The 24,022-nt window shown below is 40.7% G+C and overlaps 1 protein-coding gene across 1 annotated transcript; it reads left to right on the top strand.

Moving 5' to 3' along the window:
- Nucleotides 1–146: 146 nt before the first annotated feature.
- On the top strand, nt 147–24,022 carry mfsd2b (MFSD2 lysolipid transporter B, sphingolipid). Its single transcript, XM_074685438.1, has 15 exons — nt 147–304; nt 825–1,188; nt 4,679–4,804; nt 4,908–5,032; nt 10,352–10,475; nt 13,273–13,351; nt 13,510–13,691; nt 15,007–15,097; nt 17,511–17,632; nt 18,119–18,202; nt 18,510–18,593; nt 18,755–18,864; nt 20,060–20,203; nt 21,389–21,565; nt 23,666–24,022. Exons 2-15 carry the CDS (start codon nt 844–846, stop codon nt 23,712–23,714), a joined length of 1,842 nt encoding a protein of 613 aa, XP_074541539.1. The 5' UTR covers nt 147–304; nt 825–843; the 3' UTR covers nt 23,715–24,022.

Raw genomic sequence — 24,022 nt, 5'->3', positions numbered from 1 at the left:
TCTTTGCTGATGCACACATCACAAACATGCACAGCCCAGATTGACCTAAACGCACTCTGCGTGTTGGTGAAAGAGTGTGCATGCGTATGTCATACACCGTCCCGGCCGCTGTAAGGCGCAGCTCCTTCCCTGCAGATTGAAAACAACTGAGAGTGGAGACGCGCAGACCATCTCCATCCTCCGCAGTCTCCTTCTCATCCTGCCCGGCAGACAGACTGGCAGATCACCGCACTGAGAAAAACTTACTTCCCAAACGGACCCGCTGCGTCGCTGACAGCACGAGCTGCTTTTTCATCTGCACGCGGTAAGAGCATTTCAGGGGTGCCCTGCATTTGTTTAGGTTCTCATCACGTGAGCAAAGTGTTTGTTTATGGATGCACTTTAATGGGATATTAAGATGAGGACAAACAGCTCACTTCTGCACGGGACATTATGCACGCCTGCTGTCATCTGTGCAAATTAACCAAATACTGCTAACCTTAGTTAAAATAGAGCCTACTTTGGGGACGCAGAATAATTTATATTTTTTAATGTTGCTTGAAGAGTGCAAGCATCCCTATTCAGCAGTCTTTTCATACATTTGCTTCTGTGCCTTCTTGTTGGGGCTATATTCATCTCTGCTTTTTTTTGTATTGTCTCTTTTATGTGTTTTTGTGCATGCTTCCAAAGTCTTTGTCTGTAGACAGCCCTACACATGTGTTTGTGCTTGCATTCTTGTGCTTGTGTGTCTCCTATATGGTTGTCATTGAATGTGTGTGTCAAGCCAATACATGTATGTTGTTTGCCTGTCTGACTTTGCCCTTCCCCTCCTGGCCTCATTCCAGAGCACAGCCCGGCATGTGAATGGCGGCAGAAAGCGGCAGAGTTGTCACAGAGGAGCAGGAGGAGCTCCCTGCCTCCGGAGCTGTCACTCACGTGCATCAAGCACACACCCGGAGTCAGAGCCACAGCCAGTTTCACCCTCTGACACACACAACCGCCCAGTGGCAGGCTCCTCGTACTCTCGCTCATACAAGGAGTCACAGTCACACTCACTTCAACACTCCCTCACACACACAGGCGCAGAGGTACGGCTGCCGGCTCACACACAGCCTCTCAGCCATGACCAGAGGAGAGAAAGGTGCGCAGGGATCTGCAGGGAAGCTCATCAAACCCACTGAACCGCTCTTCCCCAAAACCCCTCAGCAGGTAAGCTCACCTGTTCTTGCTGCTTATTTTTAGTTTTTCCAAAAGATACCATCAGATGTAGACATCATTTCAAAAATAACCAGCTATCACTTTTATTTGTAGACTTGCTTTAATCTCATGCACTGAATCTGAATGATATCCTTAATCTCATCTGGTGTATTCCCAGCTCATTTTGGCTGAGAATGACTTCACATTATTGGATGGAGATAAGGAAAAGATGGAAAGCGTGATCTCTTTAGTGGCTTATCTGTTTCTGATGAATCAGCTACACTGTTTTCCTGTGAACTGTAATCCCCTTCACAGTAGATTCAGTAACTGGAAGTTTATTGTTTTCATTTGTGAAAGGATGATTGGATGATCTGCAGGATGATTGCTTTCTCACGGCACTATCAGTGGGCATTGGTGATGGAGAGTGTTATGATCACATGCAGCACGGAATAGGAAGAGAGAGTGGAAATGAATGATTACTTTGGCTTTGGAAACCACAGAAACCAATGTTGACTCTCCTGTCTTCTTTGTTTTATATACATGACCTACATTTGTGATTGTCATTTGAGTAGCAGAAGGTGATTGGTTTTTGAAGTGGGCAAACCTTTTGTGTTTGTGTATCGTTAGAAGTCTGAGAATCTGTGTTTCAGCCATTCAGGATTCAGTAGACTGTTAATCAAAGAAAACGACAGGCAGAGAAGCAAGCCTTGTCTCTGTGTTTTTGCCACTTTAATAAGGTAGAAACCATTTAAAGCAGATGGTGTTTTACATACAGTCATGATGTGATACTGTTGCAGTTAGTCACTCACTTTCTGTGAGGCAACATTAGGTCAGGGTTCCCAATAAACAGCATTACATCATTAGATCCAACCAGTTCTGCAACTGTCTCGTCTCAGCAATACCTCTGAAAATATGCAGTTGTTGGTTTTCATTACGACAAGTGATGCACCGGTGTCTAAGAGGTAAATTGATCAACATCAAATAAGAATACTGATGCAAATTGTAGGTGCAAAAATGACCTTTTACTATGATGGTGGGAGATATCTTAATTCTGTCGCTGACATATTAAAAAAATCATTTATTTTGTAGCTTTTCACCTTTTTTTGTTTATACTGGACTACAAAATGGCATTGTAAAGGCTGTTTTTGAAAATTACCTGATGAAAGAATAGTTCACAGCGTTACGCATTTTCCACCACCACCACTGGGATGCAGCTCACATTTTCATGGCTTGCTGCTTACCAACACTCCAACACTGGCATGCTGAACTTTTTCCTTTCATGCCCTTGATTCATAATCTGGATTGAGGGTGCAAAGCTTCTGTTGTCAAACTGCTGCGACTAGAGTCACAGATATAATGGTTCTTCCAAGAATTGTTTGAAAATCCTTCGCAGAATGAATATTTAAACTGCTTTATGGATCCATTTTAGCAGCTTAACTTTTAGCATGCAAGCACTCAGTTTACACATCTCTCTTTGCCCAGAGACTATAGCTTTGCTGGCTCTAGAGGGAGTTTGTTTCCCTCGTTTATTTGCAGTACAATTATCCTCAATCCTGATTTAAATTGGTTGCAGTGCAGTTCAGGCATTTTAAATCGTTCTCCCTGTAACGGTTAAGGATTCATTAACTTCAGAGATTAGTCTTATCTGTCCTTGTCCCTTGCTTGTTGACTGTCTAAACTTCATAGATGCTCCTGTCTTTCTCAGTATTTCAGTGTTTACATGTGCTGAGGAGTGCGGTGGTGTTTGTCCGATCTGGAAAACAGTTGAAGGGATATCCTGTTTATCCTCTTTGATGATAAGAACTCACTAATGAAAGATAGAGTTTGGAGGGAAAAATAAGAGTGAGAAAGAGAGGAAGGAGTGCTGGGAGTTCAGAGTATTTCTGCACATCATCAGTTAAGCAGCATTCTCCAGACACCAAAGACTTTAATTTTTTTCTTTCCAATTAGGCGTAATTGCAGTGAGAGTGGAAGAAGAGAGAGTTTTGAAGTCAGAACCCGCTGCGCAGCCTTTACTTACCTCTGACCCGCTTGTCTTGGGATTGAATAATTACACACCTCCCTCCTGGTAATTGTCGTTCTCTAACCCCCTCTATCTTTTGAAGGAATAAAAAAAAAATCTGGAGGAAGAGAAAACCCGAGCCTGATAATAACAGTGTATCGGCTGGGCTTGTGGTTACTTTGGTGATTTCCTCCTTTCATGAAGCTTTGACGGGAGCAGCTGTGGGCCAAAGCCTGGGCCGCTGAATCTGGATCGACACTGTTTTGTGTGTGTGTGTGTGTCTGACACCAAAGGTTATGCAGCAGGGAGGCACAGGCAAAGTTTGATGTGTATGTGTGCACAGCCTCCGAGGAGACGGTCGTAAATATCGGGCTCCCTAGACTGTGGTGTCTTGTCTTATTCATGTGTGAAGATGAAAGCTCGCCCTCCTTGCTGCACACACACACTCTCGCAGAATCACGTGCTCGATGGTTTAAGCAGAGTGTAAGTGAGGGGAAACAGGGCTGTGGATGACTTGGTGGGTTTCTTTGGCTCCTCTGTGTGCCTGAGTGTCTGCACACATAGACCACAATGCAAACAGCCGACAGGGGGTCTGCTTCTGATCCTCTTGTCAGCACACACACTCATACACATGCGCATAATTTATACATGAGCATCTTTCTTATCTACTACAGGAACCTTTAATTTGGAGGGGTGAAAGATACAGAAAGATTGATGATCTAAGAGGGAGCTGTAAAAATCACAGATGCACAACACATCTCCATTACTCATACTGAAACAGCAGAGCGTGGCAGTGTGACGTAGTGGCACTCAAGCAACTGCTTAAAATTTAAACTTACGCTGAATTGTTGCGACATGTAGATGAGGGAGAAATGGTATTTTAGGAGCTCCTAAAATAGAATGTGTAGGGATTCAGTCTTCCGGTGACTACAGGATTCACAATTTGTGAGTCATAGGTTTGTTCTCATGGCCTCGTTTATTTTACAGCGACACACCTTGTTTTTGTTGGTGTGTCTTGGAGGATGTCTGAGTTTAGGTGGGAGCACAACAGTTAAAAAACACAATAGAGCAAACTGAAAAATAGTTTTAAGGTCACCCTGGCTCTGTTGCACAGTATTGTTTTTTTTGATTGTGTAACAATAACTCTGCCTGACGAATGATTACTTTGAATTCCACATAAAGCTGACGACATCACACAACCTCTATCTGCTCTTTCAGGAATATGTCTGATTGAAATATAACACATGTATATAACACTGTTAGCCTAACTTTTGTATTTATATAATCTTACATCCATGATTGAGGGACTTGCCAATATTTTTTTCCAAGTATATGTATCCTCATTGGTTTAAACTTGAACACTGATCAGCTTTAGCTTTAGCATGTGTTACATTTCCTTATCAGCTGCAGAAAAGTTAATTTGTTCATTAGCTCTCTGACCTGTAAGGGCACTGTTACCTTATTACATTTTTTCTCCCTTGTCACCCTTTGTTCTCACAGACTGAGTTGGGACAGAAGTTGTCATTATGCAGTAAGGTGTGTTTCGCCATTGGTGGCGCACCTAAGGAGGTGGCAGCCAGCGCCACGGCCTTCTTCCTGCAAATCTACCTGCTTGATATCGCTCAGGTAATGTGTGTGTGAGGGCAAAGACCGCATGGAATAAATATGTTCAACTTTTTAAAGCGTGCACGTGTTATTAACTCCAGTCTGTCGCTGCTTTGCTCCACAGATTAATGCCTTCCAGGCCTCCATGGTGCTGTTCATTGGTAAAGCCTGGGGAGCGGTAACAGACCCTGTTGTTGGATTCTTCATTACAAAGAGCAGATGGACCAAGATAGGCAGACTCATGCCCTGGTAAGCTCCATGTCCACACTGTGAAGAAACTTCACACTCTTGTATACTTGTGTCTCAAATTACAAACGTCCAAATCATTAAATGTCATTAATGCAGGAGCAGATTGAAAAAAAAAAATATATATATATATATATATGTGTATATATATATATATATATATATATGTGTATATATATATATATGTGTGTATATATATATATATATATATATATATATATATATATATATATATATATATATATATATATATATATGTATATATATATATATATATATATATATATATATATATATATATATATATATATATATATATATATATATATATATGTATATATATTACTATTCTTTCTGAGAAAAGTCAGGTTTCTGTGATTAAAATCTGACTTTAATATCAGAAATTCTGACTTTTTTTCTCAGAAAAAATTGTACCTAGAAAAGCACTCAGAGAGCGCAGACCTCCGCTTAGCATATTGTGATTGTCACCAACACTTAAGTCCTACTTTAATGTTATACTCCCTTTCAGCAGACTGTCTGCTCTAATTTGGTGTTAGTTGCAGGTTTGTATGATAATTTGTTACCTGACAGTGTTAAAAATTATGATGAGCCAGTACATTTTTCATATTCTGGATCTTAGTATCCAGAGTATTGCCAGGGTCTGGATCCTACTTTTACATCTGTCAGAAATTATGGTGACCTTGTCTTGTTTTCTTTTGCAAAGCAATCCAACCATTTATCATGGAGTTGTATACACATATGGTGAAAATGGCCCTATCTCACAATGATAAAGAATCTTGTAAAAAAAAATCCTGGATCCAGACGGTGATCCAGATCACCTCCAAAATTTAATGACTTCTTCCTTATTCAATTTTGAGCATTTCCTGAAAATTTCATCAAGATCTGTAACTTTTTGAGTTATGTTCACAGACAAACAGACAAACATCTCCCAAAAACATAACCTCCTTGGCAGAGGTAATAAAAAAATGGATTTTTTTCCAGTGGCCCTGATCCTCTTATATACATAAAAGATGAACAAGGTTGACAAAAAGATAAGGCAGTTCGTAAGAAGAGACTGTTACTTTTCCAGAGTTTTTGCCATAAAAATGAGCTAACTTGCCAAATTTATTCACAAAACTGTGGATCTTAAAACAGCAGCAGGGTGAGATAGAGGTTAAAAAACTGTTATGGTTCTAGTCAGGTGCTGGCACGTTGTGCAGTCATCTAACTACCGACCAAAAAAAAATTAATGCATCCTTCCCTCAGACATTAGTCTTCTTGCTTGTGTTAGCACAGGAAAACTGTCGCTCCTGGTTGTGCTAAGGACTGTAATTTGTTGACAGATTGTGAAACTTATTTTGCTTTGCTTCCACTCTCCCAGACATAATTACGACAGCTATCATGCTAATGTTTGTGCAAAAAACTAAACAAACACAGGCTGTGTGCCCCAGTTTTAGATGTTTTTGAAATTATTCTCAGACTCGTTCCTCTCACCTGAGGATTGGCTGAATAAATATCTATTGTGCTTTAATTACACTGCTCCTGATGCTCCCTCTGGTGAGCTTTTCATGCTGCTTTATTCAAGGGCGTAGGCTGGTTGTTGTGTTTGGAGCCAGACAACAAAAGGCAAGAAATGTCTTTGGTTTCTTTTATAAACCATCTGCCTCTTTGCTGCTTGGTGACATTTTATCATAATTAGCCCCACACCTCATTGGGAATCATTCAGTTTTATTTTTCCTTCTGCACAGCGCTTTACCCAGTCTCCCTTGGCAAGATTTCACTTTGTAGCTCTCTAATTGGAGATTATGTAAAGCTTTCACCACCTTTTCCACGTAAACCTGTTATCAAAGATGATTTCAAAGGCATCTCCGTGTGTGAGTACAGGTGTAGGTTTGTTCCACTTTTTTCCTAGCCCTAGCTTGTATGACAGCTACTGTAATTGCACATCCAGCACATCCACTAGTTAAAGGGGCTGTGAGGAGTTTGAAAGTGATCTTAAAAAAGTCTCCCCTCTAGATATTTGCCTGATTGTAATCCACACTTTAAAATAGGATTATCAGCGCCAGTGTTACTGGTTACAAGTTATTTTAAATTGCTACTTCTTAGCTTCTGGAACAGTACTAGCTTGATTTACGACAGGTAGGTCTCTATGAAAACACCACGACAGCTGATGAAGCTTAGTAGTTAAAAGAGAGATCTGTGTTTTTCTCTGCTGAAAACGATTTCTGTGATTAATTTTGTAGTGATGGTGGACACAGGAGCCGAACTGTCAGACAGAAAAAGGACAAAAGAGCAGAAGAAAGCTAAACAGGAGAGAGATACAGCACGAGCTAAAGGCTAACACATGAGCTAAACTGTTTGTGATAATGTCCATTCCAACTCACATTGAGTAAGGTTATGTTAGCTCTGCTTGGTAGATGACTGGCAGGACATAACCAGGATTCACTAACGTTATACATTACAGACATTTCTTAGAGCAGTGGTCCCCAACCCTTGGGCCACAGACCGGTACCAGTCCATGGGTCATTTGTTAACGTGGCGCACATAAAAAACAGTCAACTAAAATTATTTCAGTTTGATTTATTATCTGATTCTGAATGATGTTTTATTTTGGAAAATGACCAGATTCTCTCTGTCATACCCGTCTATGACTCATTCTTGCCACCAAACCCCCAAGATAGCAAAATGGATGAAAAAAACATCTTTGGAAAATTTCTTTAGGCAGGGTAAAAGAGCCAATGAGAAGACAGAAGAAAAGCAGATCCGTGAAATATTGTCTGACATTGAACCAGTCCATGGCGCAAAAAAAGTTGGGGACCACTGTCTTTGAGCATCGGGCTGCCAGCTGTGCTAAATATAGACAGCTACTTAACAACCAACTGACTGTGTTTACTTGTTGTCACGTTAGCCTACAGATACTTCGGAGCACTGGTGTCACTACATATGGCTGGCTACTACAATGTTTGCTTAATGTCACATTTCAAACCGTAGCACTACATTACTGTACTGATAAATACCTTACCGTGGCACATTGTATCCAGTAAAAAGTTGTCTTGAACAAATAAAATTTGTTTCTATCCTACCACTATTTAATTCCGAAACACGCACACGCCCCTCTAAAAGTAATTTACGACAGTGTGCGTGAGACTCTGGACCAGAGGGTGACGAGGGAGTGCGATTAAAACAGATCCTCCTCATAGCATCTTTAATGTGTACTGCATTAAAAACCATAGATTACAGGCTGACGGAGCTGGACAGGGACCAAGTCCACTGTGGCCTGCCATGCTCAATAGCAGAGAGATGCTGATGGATGTTTAATCAGCTTTGATTACACATGGGACTCTGAAGGTGTGTGTGTATGTGTGCGTGTGTGTGTCCTCTCTTGTGTGGTTATTCCGTGTGGGAATGCTGGTATTTTAAATGTCACTCCCTTTGACTGTGTTTGGAAAGTCCCCTCTGCCATCATCTACCAGGAAGTGTGTTTCTTCCTCTGGGTGTCACATCCAGACGTGAAGTGATTTATATCTCTACACTGAAATCTGAAGGATGGGGTCATTTGTCTCAAATGCTCCCTTGGGTGCTGCCTTGTTTGTTATTTTGTGATAGTAGTACAGGAAAATCCCAGTAGCAAGTGTAAGAAGTTGTTTTTTTCATCGCAGAAGACTGTAAGCTGCGCAGTCAGATGTATTTTTAACCTTGGAGCACAACAAAGAGCAGGTCATACTTTTCATCACATCTCCCCAATAACCTAACAAAAATCCACCATGAGCAAGCACTTTGCCACAGAAGGGAGAAAATGTTTCTTTGACCCCAGAATCATGGGTAGACTGCTGTCTGATGCAACCAGCATGGCTGAGAAAGTGGAATAAAGGGAGAGAAGCAGAAAACAAACAAAAATGATGTCAAAGAGCAAGACAAACAGCAAAAATGAGACAGTGATAAAAAAAATCAACAGATAAGGTTGAACTATTTCACAAATCTAAAGTACTGATATTTAACAGCTTCATATTAAAAATCCTCAAGTGTACTCCGTTCTGTACTCCTCTTGAGTTAATGAGCATCAAAAAGACTCTCACCTACCCAACCTCCTTTAAATCCTCTCTGTTCCACTGCTCATCCCCTAATTAACATGCCGAACAAGTCATACAGAGGAAAAATGTGCCGGCCACCCTCCTATCAACCTGCTTCTGCTTAATTAAAACTTTGCAAATCATCGGGACAGGTGTGAAAATGCGTTCATGCATGCCTGATGTGTGAGAAAATATGCCAGTGTCATTTTGCCTTTGTGTGTCCTCTCTCCAAACACACAGTCATCTTGCAGGAACATTCTGACTGCCCCATTCACCGACCCCACAGCCCTTTCAATCGCTCCCATGACCAAGCGGTCAATACTGCAGCACCAGCGTTGTCAGGCACCTTTTGTTTAAGCAAACAATCAGGTGGAGAGTGAGGTGGGCTGGCTGGACGATGCTAGAAATCACCATTCAAGGCCTCCTCTCTCTACCTCTTTCTCCCACTTTCTCTGTTCGGAGCTCCTGGCTGGTGTAGCGCAGGTCAGAGGTCAGAGCCCATGCAGGTTTTGTCACAGTCAACAAAAACCCATAGCTTCCTTTTTCTTACCTAGAGACGTGCTGGTATAACATCTGCTCCAGCTTCTGAAAAAAAGCTGTTTTCTCACAGAGGAAAATGAAGTGAAGGGTGGAGGATTTAGTGTTATTTATCTGACAAATCATACGGTTGATCATCCATAATCCACCCTTTTTTGCCTCATATTTAAACACACATCTGTTGACTTTAACCATAATGACACATGCTGCTTGTTTACTTATGAATTTGACTCAGCCCACAGACTGTATCAGTCCAAGTTCTGAGTAAAGCACAACACAGCACAACTCCAGCCTGCTGCATTTACTGGAGAGTGTGTGTTGCACTGGCATGTATCTTTGTGTGAGTTTGCGTGAGTTTGCTTGTGTGCGTGGATCTCTAGATGCTATGTGCAATATTCTGGTATTTCCCTGCTCTCCCGTCCCTCCCAGGACGAATTCCTATCATACTTACAGCAACATTATCACTTAGCAGTCTGCTAAGCCTTAACTGTAATCTGTCAGAAGTATGGCCTGATTTTAACACTGCTGTGAAAATAATTACATAACACTATCTCTGCCATCTCCCAGCTTAAAATGATGCCCATGGTTTATTGAGATTGCTTACATTACCACCACAACTGCTAGAAACTAATCTTTCCATGCAAACAGGATTGTTGCTGTCTGTTTAATCAATTGTTCACACTTTAATGTGATGCTGTTTGTCTATATTTTCTAGGATGGTGGGGTGTACTCCATTCCTGGTCGTTTCCTACTTCTACCTCTGGTTTGTTCCTCCATTTACCGACGGGAGATTCATCTGGTACCTAGGCTTCTACTGTCTCTACCAAACCCTCATTACTGTGAGTATGCATGCTCTCTCAGCAACGCACTTGATGTTAAGAAACCTGAAAAGCCTGTCTCCAAAAACTTGGCAGGATTTTAGACGCAGTGCAGGAGGAACATCAAGTCGTAATGACAAGATACATGATACGCATATAAAATGCAGCAAAAACTGCAGAAAACAAAGTGCTGGTGATGAAAGTCACATCACGCCAGACTCTGACAGCTTCTGGAGGGATGCACTCTTTGATTCATGAAAGAAATCTTAGAGCTTTTAGATACCTCACCTCAAAGGGGAAGTGCAGTTATTTAGGTTGACTATCGTCGTTATGGTTCAGACCATTCATCTCTCTCGCTCGCCGTTCTGCTCTGCTCTGGGGTAACCCGTATAACATGTGCTGCAGAACTTGTAGACCGCTGCGGCCACGCTGTGGTAAGCTGTAATGGCATGTCATTTTAACTACTTGATAAGTATATGGTCGGTCCTGCCAGGAACCTCTCGCTGGGTAAATACTGGTTACCGCTTTTAGCCTCCCCTTCATTGTCTGTGGATGTGTGTTTGTGTGAAGTAGGCTGGGAGAGGCCAGCTGTTATCATTCAGGGTCACAGACTGTAAACAGAGGTTAGGATGCAATATATATAAACTGTTTATGTAATCAACTAATAACCTGTTTCATCCAATTTATCAGGTCTCACATCCATCTGTAGCAGAAAGCTAAGCAGGTTCATTTCTATAAATGTTTGCATCCAGTAAGGCCCCATAAATGACACGCTGTACAGAACCAGGGCCTGAAAAAAAAAAGAAGCCCTTTCACAGCCGTGTTTATTTTCATCGTGGCTTTGCATGCTTGTTGGGCTGCAGTGCTGACTGAGCCCTTGTGTAAATTACAAAGTGAAGCAGGACTCGGGTTTTTGTCGACTATTCTCTCTAAGAGGTGGTGAGGAAGGAGAAAACAGAGAGTTGAGGTTGGCCGACATGGAAACTGCAGAGATTGCTTTTGGTAAATATACACTGTGTATTTTGTGATTGCATATGAACACGTAGATAAAAGGCATCTAAAGATATCTAGGGTGTTCCCACTGGATTCTGGGTGACATGTTGAATGGAAAACTGACTTTACAAGAAGAAAATGTCGAGTGGCAGCTCTAAAGTTGAGTTAATTCCTGGCAGCAGAGTTCTAATTTACTCACAGTTGCAAAGCTAGCACACGCACTCCTGTATACACAATGTTGTGTCAGCTGTACTTATTGACAGCAAAGAGACAGTGAAGCTGTGGCTATTGGTTATGTGAATGATTTTGGAGGTTTTCCATCCATGTAGCTCACTGAGACTGTCCTCAAGTTGAGTCAAAAGTTTACAGGGTATTCTAGCAAACTTGCAGTAGTAGTGCACAGGATCTTCAGTTTAGTGGGGCAAATATTCCCCAAGTACGTTGGCAGCTGAGTTTGCATATATGCTTAGAGCTGAGCATTTAATCGAATTAAAACCAACTTCACAATGCAATAGAATGCAATTTTTGAATCGCAAAGGCTGCGATTAAAAAAAAAATTAAAGTCCCTTTTTAAAATTGAAATCCACACACGTTAACATATTTCAGTAGTTGAGCCAAAACTTTGTTGTTATTTATATTTCAGAGCTTTAGTTTGTGTTTCGTTCTTTATGGGAGATCAGTGAGATTTTTATATATTTGATATTTTGTCAAAGATTTGGTCTTATTTACATTTCTGAACTTTATTCAGTGTGAGATTCATTTAAGAGGGGGATTCATATTTACTGTTCTTAATATTGTTCATACCAGGTCGTACTTTGTTTCTCTCTGATTTTATTTAAGGTGATTAATGATAATGATATTACACGTCTACAAGACTTGAAGTTAAATCAAACAGTCAGTATTCTACTGTGACTGTAATAGATAGACTGTAATAAAAATACATTATCCATATCAATTCATGTATCAATTCATCTTATTTTATCATAACATATAGGCCTGGCCTACAGGAAAGGATAGTTTATATGTTAACAGTATCTTTTGTTATATTGGCCAGACTATAGAATGATTTTTTGCTTATGTTGAGTGAATAATGCAGAAGATAACATCCCTCACCAAAAAAAAAAAAAAATCGTATGTGAAATCACAATCATAATATTGGGCATTATTGGTCCAAAAAGTGGCAATAACATTATTTTTTTAAATCGTTCAGCCTTAATATATGAATATTGACCTTTCCTTATCAGAAGTAGAGAGAAACGAGCTAAGGCCAGTAGTGCTGTCAAATGTTTTTTTTTAATTGTATATTATCAAGCAAAGCAATAGACAAATAGAGATTTCACATTTTGTTCTGCTAGTTTCACTGGATGGAAGAGAATTATCCAGTGTGCAAGATGGTGTCGCTTGCAGATCGCAAAAACAAACTGTGTCGCCTCTTCTTTCCACAAGCTCTTGGAGGATGATGTGGTTGTGACTTTAGTCAAAAAAAAAGCAAGGGAGAGAATCTCTCAAACAGGCTTGAGATTAAGTTTTTAAGAGAGGATACAAAGCCCCCAAAAAGCGGTATGAAAGATCACTCTGAATGGGATAGTCAAAGTCACTGGAAGGAGCAATAATAGAACCAGTAAAGCCTTTGCAAAATTTCATGCTAACCCATCAGGGCTTTGCTAAGCTGTTTTTGTCTGCTGCTGGCAGAGTTAGAAATAGAGGAAAAATTAAGCCAGAAATTCTTTTCTTTTTCAAAGCTTATTGGCCTTTTGTCACTTACATGACTGTTTCTGTGCCAGCTTTCATGATGAACTATATCTGTGTCTTTACTCTATTGCAGTGCTTCCACGTGCCTTACTCTGCTCTCACCATGTTCCTGAGCACAGACCAGAAGGAGAGAGACTCAGCCACTGCCTACAGTAAGTTGATTTAAAATGCAAAAAACAGAATTTATTCATGCCTCCGACACTGAATTAATTGGAGTCTTTTCACCTTTTTACAGCAGTTCAGACTGAAATGTGTGAACTGCTTTGAAGTACTTGCACTGATAGCTGAATCTTTGCTTGCATGATGCCAGGAATGACAATGGAGGTGCTGGGGACTCTCGTGGGTGCTGCCATCCAGGGACAGATTGTGGCCAGCGCTCACACTCTGAAGCACTGCCCGACCCACAATATGTCCGCTGGTTACCTTGGCAACAGCAGCGGGGCAGAGATCGTAAAGAGCCTGGTGCGCTCCCAGGACTACCTGTCACACTCGGTAAGTGTCATCGTGCCAGGCCAGGAGCCCAGGTGTGCTTGAAGTGGGCCGGGGAAGTTAGTTTGAGAATAACTCGGGCTGTCAGCAGCGTTCTCACTTAAATGAAAGCCGCAGTGTGTGCTTAAAGTGGTTAACCTTTGCTAAATGTCTGAAAAGACCCCAGCTCTGAATAAAAAGGTGGATTGTTTAAAATTAGATCCATATTTTAGAGCTGTCTTCATGTTCTGTCATCCAACATGGCATCACGTTTCAACCTGTGTAACCCACGGGATGAAGGGAGACGCCACTGTTTGATATGTGAACCCCACATCCTGAGCCAGCTCCCCTCTTTTGACCACAAAGGGGGCTCCTCCCTTGCACAAGTCTCCAAACTACGACCCTGACATTTAGGGGTCCACAGTCTGAAAGTCATTAGGGCTCCTTATAGCTTATTCAGAGCATTTGAACACCTCAGATTTAGTTTTGAATTACTGGTTCAAACTGACTTTGTTTATCTAAAATGAAAGGAAAGGAAGATTAAGGACGCAAAATTTAGGTTTGCAGAGCTGTGAATAAACTCGCTGCTTCTCCATCATGGGACGTTCTGTGAAGATGAAACAGGCCAAAGTCCAAAATGTCCCACGTCAAAATTTGGGTGTACCGCAAGTATTTGCGCTTCAAATGTGTCTTTTCCAATGGATTTCTGGTGAACCCTATCGGGCATCCCACTCACCACCCAAACCCTCCGCAGCCACCCACCAAATTCCTCCGTGGTTGCTGGTGAGGGTGGCACACTGTCTGCACAAACCAGGTCTGCCCTCGGAAATATGGGGTGTTTGATGTACACAAATAATAATGGGCTGCTGGGCTGAGCCGCATGGAAAAATAGCAAACAAACAGAGGTTGTGTAAGCCAGAGCAGTTCCTGTTGGGGTAGGACATTAAACAGTCGTATTTTGGGATACAGATCAACTTGAGGTTTCTTCCTGTTTATGGTTGTATTTGTACAGCGAAATGTGCATGGCCAGGTTTGTGGTTTGGAAAACAACACAGAAAGTCACAGCCAATGATTCCTACACTGATGGCTGACGCTGGAAGAAGGTGAAATAAAAAACGAACACACTCATAGGGTTAGCGAAGCAGGCACATACTTCAACATCTTGTATCCACGGTGGTCATATAGCATGTACAAATGAGGCACTTCAATATTTTAGGCGTTTGAGAAGATTATGAATTAAAGATTAAGGAAAGGCTCAGAATAGACCGGATTGTGCTGCTGGTGTAAGAAGACAGAGATGGATTGACTCAGACTTTGTGTTTTTTCATTCTCTCTGCAGAAAGAAGTGTACATGATAGCTGCTGGCGTTATAGGAGGAGTGTTTCTCGTCTGCACTGTGGTGATGTTCCTGGGAGTCAAAGAGAGAGATGGTAAGACATTTTGTGCAGTTTTGTCTTTGCTGTCTGGAACTACTGAACCAAAATAACAAGGACAAAACATTTGTCAGAAACCGTGTAATTTAATTTGAATAAGCACTCCTTTAATTTTAAGCTTAAATCTGTTTATTCATAAAAGAACATCCCCCAGTGTTACTTACAGATGTGAAATGTCCCCTGTGGTTTCTGAGATGTCAACAAAATGATCTTAGATTGATGTTGAGACTGAGAGATGTTGACAGAAATCAGTCTAAAAACCCTTTAACGTCACTTTTGACAATTCTTTCATCCAAAAAATGCCTCTGGGTCCCCAACTTCTCTGATATGCAGAATAAATACTTAAGCACATCTTTCAACCATTATAAAACCACCAGACTGGGTTTAGCTTCTCAAAGTTAATAATTTGTGGTATTTCTGCTTCAGACTTCAACAGATTTAGTCTATTTTTGAAGTATTGGTAACACTTAACTTTAGAGGTCCGCAAATTTCATCACACTTGGGTAATAATTAGACGTTTTTTTCTCATTTCTTTCAAATTACCCCCGAAATTTCATGAGAATTTGGTGAAAATGTGCACATAACTTCTGGCCAGATTCTGTTTTGCAGTGCGTCTGTACTCACAGTGTCTATCACAATCAGGTAAGGCCAATTAACAACCCCACTCTTGGTGAATATCACATCTGAAGCCTTCAGTTGTATCATGTAAAAGAATAGAATAGAATAGAATAGAATAGAATAGAATAGAATAGAATAGAATAGAATAGAATAGACCTTTATTGTCATTGTAACAAGTACAACGAAATTGAAGTCACAGCAGCAATCAAGAAAACAAAAGTAACTTCACAGCAGGTGAAGTTCTTCCAACTTGACGTTAGTGCCTGATGTCAACTCCGTTAACCATGTCTGTGAATAGCATGATGCTACTCTGCCCTCTGGTATTCCCTCTGTTGCTGGGTTAGCACAGCTAGCTTGTCCATCTTATTGGAGATAGATCTTATGTTCCCAATAACGATGGATGGAAGGACGGGTCCATATCGTCACTTCTTAGCTCACACCTGAGAACCAGCACGTCGTCCTCACCTCCTTCTCCTCAACTTGTGGGAAGACATCAGGCCTTACACCAGTTAGCATTGACATGCTACAGGCTGCAAACAGCTGAGTTCACATGTAAACAATGCAGCCATGGTTACATGTAGAATCTCCAGACAAACACAGGAGAAAAAGTAGCAAGATTATCACTGAAGCCACAAAAAGTTTGGTGTCCATGACCATCAAATAAGCCAAACAAAGTAATGATCCATTCCAAATACAAAGATTACGAAAAAAATTACAAGAAACGGACAAAGAAGAGAGAGCTACTGCAAAAGGCAGCCATAGCCAACAGGGCGGCGCCTAGCAACAAAGATACTACATAAATATACATACATACATCCATACTAAAGAACTTGGTGAAATTAAATAACAAATAGCTAACTATCAACTGCTTATTGGGAAACTGAATTATTCACTGAACATTTCAAAGGTAATTATCAGAGGAAACAATGAACCTAACTTCTGTATTCAAGAACTAAGTAGCTATTTACCACCTGCTTCTCTAGAAACAGCAGAAACGTTGGGATACTTCTAAAAACATTTTGTGGTGGGTTATTTAATTTCAAATAATTTATTTGCTAATCGTCACCTTCTTACCTTGCAATTTGGAGTAAATTTCAAAGAAACTGGAAAAACACAGTAACCTACCAATTGTGACTTGCGACAATAAATTTGGACATTATTTTAAAGAAGTTATGTGCTAATTTCAAAGAAGTTATGTGTTAATTTCAAAGAAATAAGAAAAAAACTTTGTCTAATTATGACCTAAGTGTGATGAAATTTGTGGACCTCTAAAGTAAAGTGTTCCTGAAGTATTTTTGGTCATTTATACACATGCATCAGTTGCAGCTCTAATGAACAGTCCTGGGTTAAATTCACTAAAGTCAAAGAACAAATTAGTATCCTCGAGGCCTCACATTAAGCTAATGGTGCGTACCAGAAAACTGCAATGTCTGCACCATTCTAGTGACTGGAGGTCTTTGTTGCATGTTTTCAAGTTGCCTGTGAACAGCAAATGCAAAAAGGGTCTGAAATGAAATGTTCAGCATCTGTTAGGCATGTGCAGCTTTTTTCAACTCACAAACTGAAAATAACTTGAATGAGGTCCCAGATTTTCTCTGAGTTTTTTGAAAATGACATATGCAGTCCAGTTCTGTCTGCAGCATAGTTATCATACTGGAAACGACAGGCAGCATCCACTGCAATGCAGGGGCAGTTCCAGGATTCCCAGGGAGGGAGTCCATCGCTTTTTTCCCTCCTGTATGTTATTTGATATGCTGCGTACTCATATTTAATCCACATGTAACTATTTCAGATCCATATGCCCCAAGGACAGAGAAGCAGATCCCCTTCTATCAGGGCTTCATCATGGTGATGAGACACGGGCCGTACCTCACTCTGACCGCGGCATTCCTCTTCATCACTGTCGCTATACAGGTGAATGGAAATGTATTTATGAAGCACTTTTCATACATGACGCTAAGCGTTACAGTAAATGGTGCTGGGATCCTGTCAATAATGGCAGCTCACTGTTGATTTAATCAGTGCAGAAAAGCACTTACTGAAAGCTTATGTTTTAAAGCATGTTTAGAGTCTCTGAATTCTTCAGATTAACATCACTGCTGTTTGTCTGTCTGTTTGTAGGCCACTGTTTCATGTTCATCTTTATCATTTGAGGCTGTTCCCATGCATCCTAACATTTCGTAGGGTCTATTTCTGTGTGTTTTCCCCATCTCGTCTCAGAGGAGGTGTCAGTTGGCATCTATGCGAATGCATAGTGGGAATAAATCACAGCAAAATGCCGTCAGCAGCTTCTTCAGTCACTTCATTTGGCACTCAGCGCGGCAAGCAGAGAGCCGAGCGACGTGCTGAGTAGACAAGACGAGTCTGACTCTCTAAATGTTTGATCTCTGATTTCTGCAGCTGGTCCAGAGCAACTTTGTCCTCTTCTGCACTTATGCTGCTGACCTGAGGGATCATTTCCAGAACATTGTGCTGACCATACTGGTGAGAATGGCTTTAAGTATTGACACACTAAAAGATTATGCAAAGATGACACATATAGCCGTCTGTATTATTCTTCATAAATTATTGATTTGACAGATTTCCTCCTGTGACTCTCTTAGACTTACATCTGTAGAACAGCAGAACCTCTTGTTCCCAGCACATTGCTTTGATGCTCATATAACCGCATAAAACTTTATTTCCCCTCCTTCTGTTTTATTTCTAGACTTACTTACAAGATGTGATAGTCTTCTAACTCTGTCCCTGTGCATCTGCGTCATACATTTTCTGTTTGCCCATGTTTACCCAGGTGTCTGCAGTGATAAGCATCCCATTGTGGCAATGGTTTCTGCAGAGGTTTGGGAAAAAGACAGCAGCTTTTTGCGGCATCACAGTGAGTGTTCTGTTTAGATTTTGGTTTGCCAGAACAGCCTCAAGTGCTAGCTGTTTCACTTTGATGTCTGTGCCATCTTGTGGGCAGAATTAGAATAGTATCATCCTTATTCAAATCCCAGAAACACAGACTCTTTTGTGAACCTGTCTCTCTGTCTGCAGTGGATCATGCCCTTCACCATGATGCTGGTCTTTATCCCCAACGTTGTGGTGGCCTACGTTGTGGCTGTCTCTTCTGGTCTCAGTGTGGCTGCCTCACTCCTGCTGCCATGGTAAGACCCATATACATAAGTTTATACTTGGCTCAAGTTTTTTTTGTCACATTTTACATTTATTTCATATTTCAACTGGTTTAAAAGGGACATATTAAAGTGTGTAAAGCAGAGTTTGTGTATCTTTACCCTTCTATTAAAAATATCCCCATTCATCAGGGAAATGGGAAAATTTCCATTACTCAGAGGCAACACTTAACCAGTATTTAAACTCAAAACACCACACCAGGGTGAAACTGGTCTAAATATTTGAGTATTGGTCATCATCAGCCCTAGAAGTGGAAACATCTATTATAAGACCCCATGAATAAAGAATCTCTTCTTATTCCTCTTCTGTGGACTCTTTAGGTAGAAAGGGGACTCTGTGGGTCCCTGTTTGGGACTGTTAAGAGGAGAATACCATGTTTACATGTGGAGAGCCCCCTGTAATTGGTATATTATTAGAATATTTGAATGCACCAAGTCTCTGATGGTTTCTCCAGATGAAGATCTGTTATCTGTATGTGCCTCACTGTTTATGTCAGTTCCCTTTGCTGTAATGCAAAGTGTCATTAGTGAAACCACAATAGTGCACCAACATGCTGTTAGTGGTGACTTGGTTCCTAGAAGGCCTGGTCCATTACCGTCAGGTCATGTAACGGTCATATTAATGATGTCATATTCATAAATTAGGGGGCAGAATCTGCCATAAATCTTTGCCACCATCACAGGGCTACTACAACCTCAGACGTAAAGCAGTCTTCTTCTGGCTGCTTGTTTTCTGGTTGTTTCTATGGCTGCCGTCTCCTCACTCGTCTCTGTCCCCGCCTTCGAACTCTAAATTACAGGGGCCTCCTGTGGGGGCATGTTTATTTTGGAAGAGGTCGATTGTTTATCCTGTCTGTGGGCCGAGGTCTGCCGTGCCACCCGGTGCTCATCATCCAATCGTGTTATTAGCTCTGTGATTTCAACCCACTATTTATCAGAGCACTATAAGTAGACCTCACATCAGCAGCAGCGCTAGCAACCATCTTTAATGGTTGTATAAGATGATTAAGGAGAGAGCGTGAGGGAGGTCTTACTCACATCAGCTTAAAGTTTGATCATGTCTTTGTGTGATGCAAAGTATTAAGACAAAGGCAATATGCTCCTCTGCAAATTCAGCACTGCTTTCTGTTCAGCTCTGCATGTAAATGTGTGTGTGTTTGCATTTCAGGTCAATGCTGCCAGATGTGGTGGATGACTTCAGACTGGCTAACCCTTACTCCAAGGGTCATGAAGCCATTTTCTACGCATTCTACGTGTTTTTCACCAAGTTTGCTTCTGGCATCTCCCTGGGAGTGTCCACACTCTGTCTGGAGTAAGTTGGTGATAAATATTCATGCATGGTGGTCATTTAGCTCTCGTATCATACTCATGGTGGAGAAACTCATTAATCGTTTGGTATGGAAATCATTGTACATTACATTCAGACATGAACCATTCGTTGTTATTCCCTGGCATTTGATACCTTTCCTTAATGTGTCATACTACATTACAAAAAGTGCATTAACCCCAGGCTTGTTGATGATTGGATGTTAGAGGTCCCATATCATGCTCCTTTTCTGCAGTTTAATATGGATTATTGATGTCTTCATGAAATGTTAGTAACATGTTTTGGCCCAAAAAGTCAATAAATCGACACAGCAGCATTGTTTCCAGGCTCTCATAGCCCCTCTGTTCAGAACGCTCAGATTTAGTGGGCGTGACCTTCATATGTAAATGAGCCACCGCTGATACCGCCCCACTCTTCAGCGTCACTGAGAGCGGCGCCACAAGCTCAGAGTGCACAATGTTTAGAAAACAGCGAAGCTCGTTTACCGTACATTATAGGCTAAAACAACAGGCTAACCGCAGCTAAAGTTAGCATCCTGAAGCTAACACAGAGACAGGGGGGACACTGAGGAAAAGCTCTTACATCTGCTCCACAGCACACAGCATTTAAAATACTCACATTTCCAGGGTCCGAGGTTTGTTGGCGGATGGTTGGTAATGCGCCTGGATTCAGGACCAGTCTATTTGCTAGCCCTCTGTTGTACTATCCAAAGTTGGACGTGAAGTGACTAGCACACACATGCACAGTTTTACTGAGTGTAGCTGGCACATTTCCTTGATAAATGAACACTAGCCGCTTAGTCTTGTCTTCTTCTGAGATGGGAAGCTTGTGCATGAAACTATGTGGCTGTTTACAGCCAAAAACAAAGCAGTGATGGCTCCTCAACTTTGGTATTCTCCTCCCCGCTGCTGGAGAGATTTTTCTCCAGGATTTCTAGGTCAGGATTTTACATTCACAAGCACTACTAAGGTTTTGTCATTAAATATCACATTTTGTGGGCTGGGAGGAAAGCCAAAGACCCACAAATTTCACTAAAAGACTTGATTTTTGCATAATATGGGACCTTTAACCCCAGGCTTGTTGATGATTGGATGTAAAGTGGTGTCAGGCTGGTCATTTGAATCCTCAGACTGTGTTCAAACAGAAGCTCTTTCTCTGTGTTTTGTTCAGATTTGCAGGTTACGACACCGGCGCCTGCAAGCAGCCTGCTCCTGTGGTGTACACCTTGAAGCTACTGATTGGTGCTGCCCCAGTGGCCTTCATTGTGACAGGGTTAATGATCCTACTGCTCTATCCCATCAGTGAAGATGTGCGGCTCAGGAATAAAGTCTGCCTGGATGAGCTAAGGTGAGTGGAAATCATAAAAGAACATCACTGAATAAAATGTTTGCAATTCAGCCTTTAAAGGGAGAATTACACACAGAGAGTTATAAATACTGAGGAAAAGGAATCCTGATGACGGATCAGATATTTTCTTGAACTTCAAAGATATCTTTTCAAACATTTGACTCTTGTTGGAGATCTTTGTACAGTTTCTTTCTGAGAGCTTTTATGTGTTTTAATGAGGTGGGCTTGTAAGAGGCAACAGTGGACTTAAGAATGTCTTTCAGCTGCATTAAATAACTGATACCTTCAACCGTTTTCTGAGCTTTACCTGCATCAGAGAAGGAAAGTCACCACATTCTTTTTCGTTGCTTTACAAGTTGTATTCCATAAAGTGGAATTTATGATTCTAACGCTGCTAAGAATCTCACGTAAACTATGACCTGAATGTGTCTTGCTTGCTTCTCTCTGACAATTTTACATTGCATTTAAACCATAGACTGTACAAAACATGGACAGCTAACAGCTACAGGGCGCTCACCAGTCACATGACCTGAGTTGTGTCTCTGATTGGACAATCAAACAATCCTAATAACTTATAAACTGCAGAATTAGAAAAAAATTCACTCACCCTACAGTGTGTGCTGATAGTGAAATCAGCATTTTAGACCCAAGCCATTTTTTGAATCTGGCTGTAAATATGCTTTTTAATGCCATAAAAGTCTGTTTTTATGGCTGGGGGTCTACGTGACCTCCCCACTTTCAGCAGCCAGCCTCAAGCAGATTCTCGATGAACAGCAACTTTTAGCACTCCTGCAACCGGATGTTGTTGACTTAAACCTGCATTGTGGAAAAGATGTTAAGAAATATCTACCTAAGAAAAAGAACACTTTAGCCATCCAAGCAACACTTTTATCCTTTTCCTTTAAATAAACAATCTTGCACATCATGCACCAGGTGCAGGAAGAACAAAAACATCAGCAAGAAAAAGAAGAGGAGCATGCACACTTAATCAGCGCCACGAGAAGGTTATTAAACCTCTGCGCTTGGACCTGCAGGCATGTGATAGTGCTGTCAGCTGGGGAGGGTCAGCAGGTTGAAACAGGATGATTTATTAAACTTCTTGTGGCAGGGAGCAATGTGCAGCCTCATTTCCAGTCACTTACCTCCCATTAAATATCTAAAGATGTGGAAAAAAATATGCCCAGCTTTGCTAATATGCCAGCAATGCTTTAAAAAATAAAACAACTATCAATCAGTGAAGGCAGGTTGAAATATAACCCAATTCTAAGTAGAAACGTCATAATGTAAAAGCAGAGCACAACAAAAGACGAATGTTTTCAAACCAACATTGTTTTTTTCCTTTTTTTGGAATGTTCATCCAAAGTCTCAAAAATAACTACTACACAATAATACGTTTGATTAACTTTGTCTTGAAGAAATTAATGCTTTAACTCAAGTATTAGATTTAGTTGAGTCCAAAACAATTCAAACTGCTTCCTACACTAGGAATGGGTACTGAATTAGGTACTTTTATAGGTACCAAATGAATTCTGTCTGTAGTACTGAGTACCAATGCATATAGAATCAAACACACCATGTTTTGATACCTAAACGCATCTTTGTGATTGTGAAGGAGTGGAAGAGCAGGCGACTTTTTATGCTGGACACAAACACAGCATTACAAGTTTATATATTAAAAATAAATTTGCTAAACTGAAAAACTTTGAGATTTTATTACCAAAAAAATTGATATTTATTGTCTCATAAACACACATAAAGGTACAAAAAACTGGTACCTTTGGGTACCAGTATCTATTGCCAGGTCATTACCGGGCATCAAATGAGGAAAGTACCCATCCCTGCCTTAGCAGTGATGGAGTTTAAAATATATTACTTTTCTTGTAGTAATACTACATTTTGAATCTATAACATTACATATGACTGTAACTGGAAAAAGCTCTTTGAAATGTACTCTAGTAGAATTAAATAGAGCAGAAAATGACCAAATGTAACTACAAGTCACTCAAAGTTGTAATCAACTAGATTTCTCTGGTATTTTACTTATTTTCCTCCACATCCTTTTCCAATGTAACATATTATTTCCTCGTATGTCCTCCACAGGAAACAGAGCATCAGCTCCAGAACGATGGAGGACTTGAGTAACGTGTGACTTGGATCTGGACTGGAGTGAACTCACAAAGCCACGTATTCCAGCGACACGGCTGGAAAGTTGTTGATTAGTGTATATTACACTGATAAAAAGTTAAACTGTTTTAATGTAAACATTTTTTGTTGTATTCTCACATGTACTGTACAGTCATCTTGAATATATAAATATATATAATAAGAAAACCTAATTTATATAAATGAATGTAAATCATTATTTGCTGTGTAAAGCTCTACAACACTGTTATTTATTGATGGTATGATTATTACTGAGGGCTGATAGAATGAAATAAATGTTGTAGAGGTTGGTTG

This window comes from Halichoeres trimaculatus, unplaced genomic scaffold (assembly GCF_033239565.1).
Source record: "Halichoeres trimaculatus isolate MK-OKI-2021-1 unplaced genomic scaffold, fHalTri1.1 fHalTri1_scaffold_13, whole genome shotgun sequence".
Classification (NCBI taxonomy): Eukaryota; Metazoa; Chordata; class Actinopteri; order Labriformes; family Labridae; genus Halichoeres; species Halichoeres trimaculatus.
Note: the sequence above shows the minus strand (reverse complement) of the source record. Positions and strands in the feature narration are given on the sequence as shown.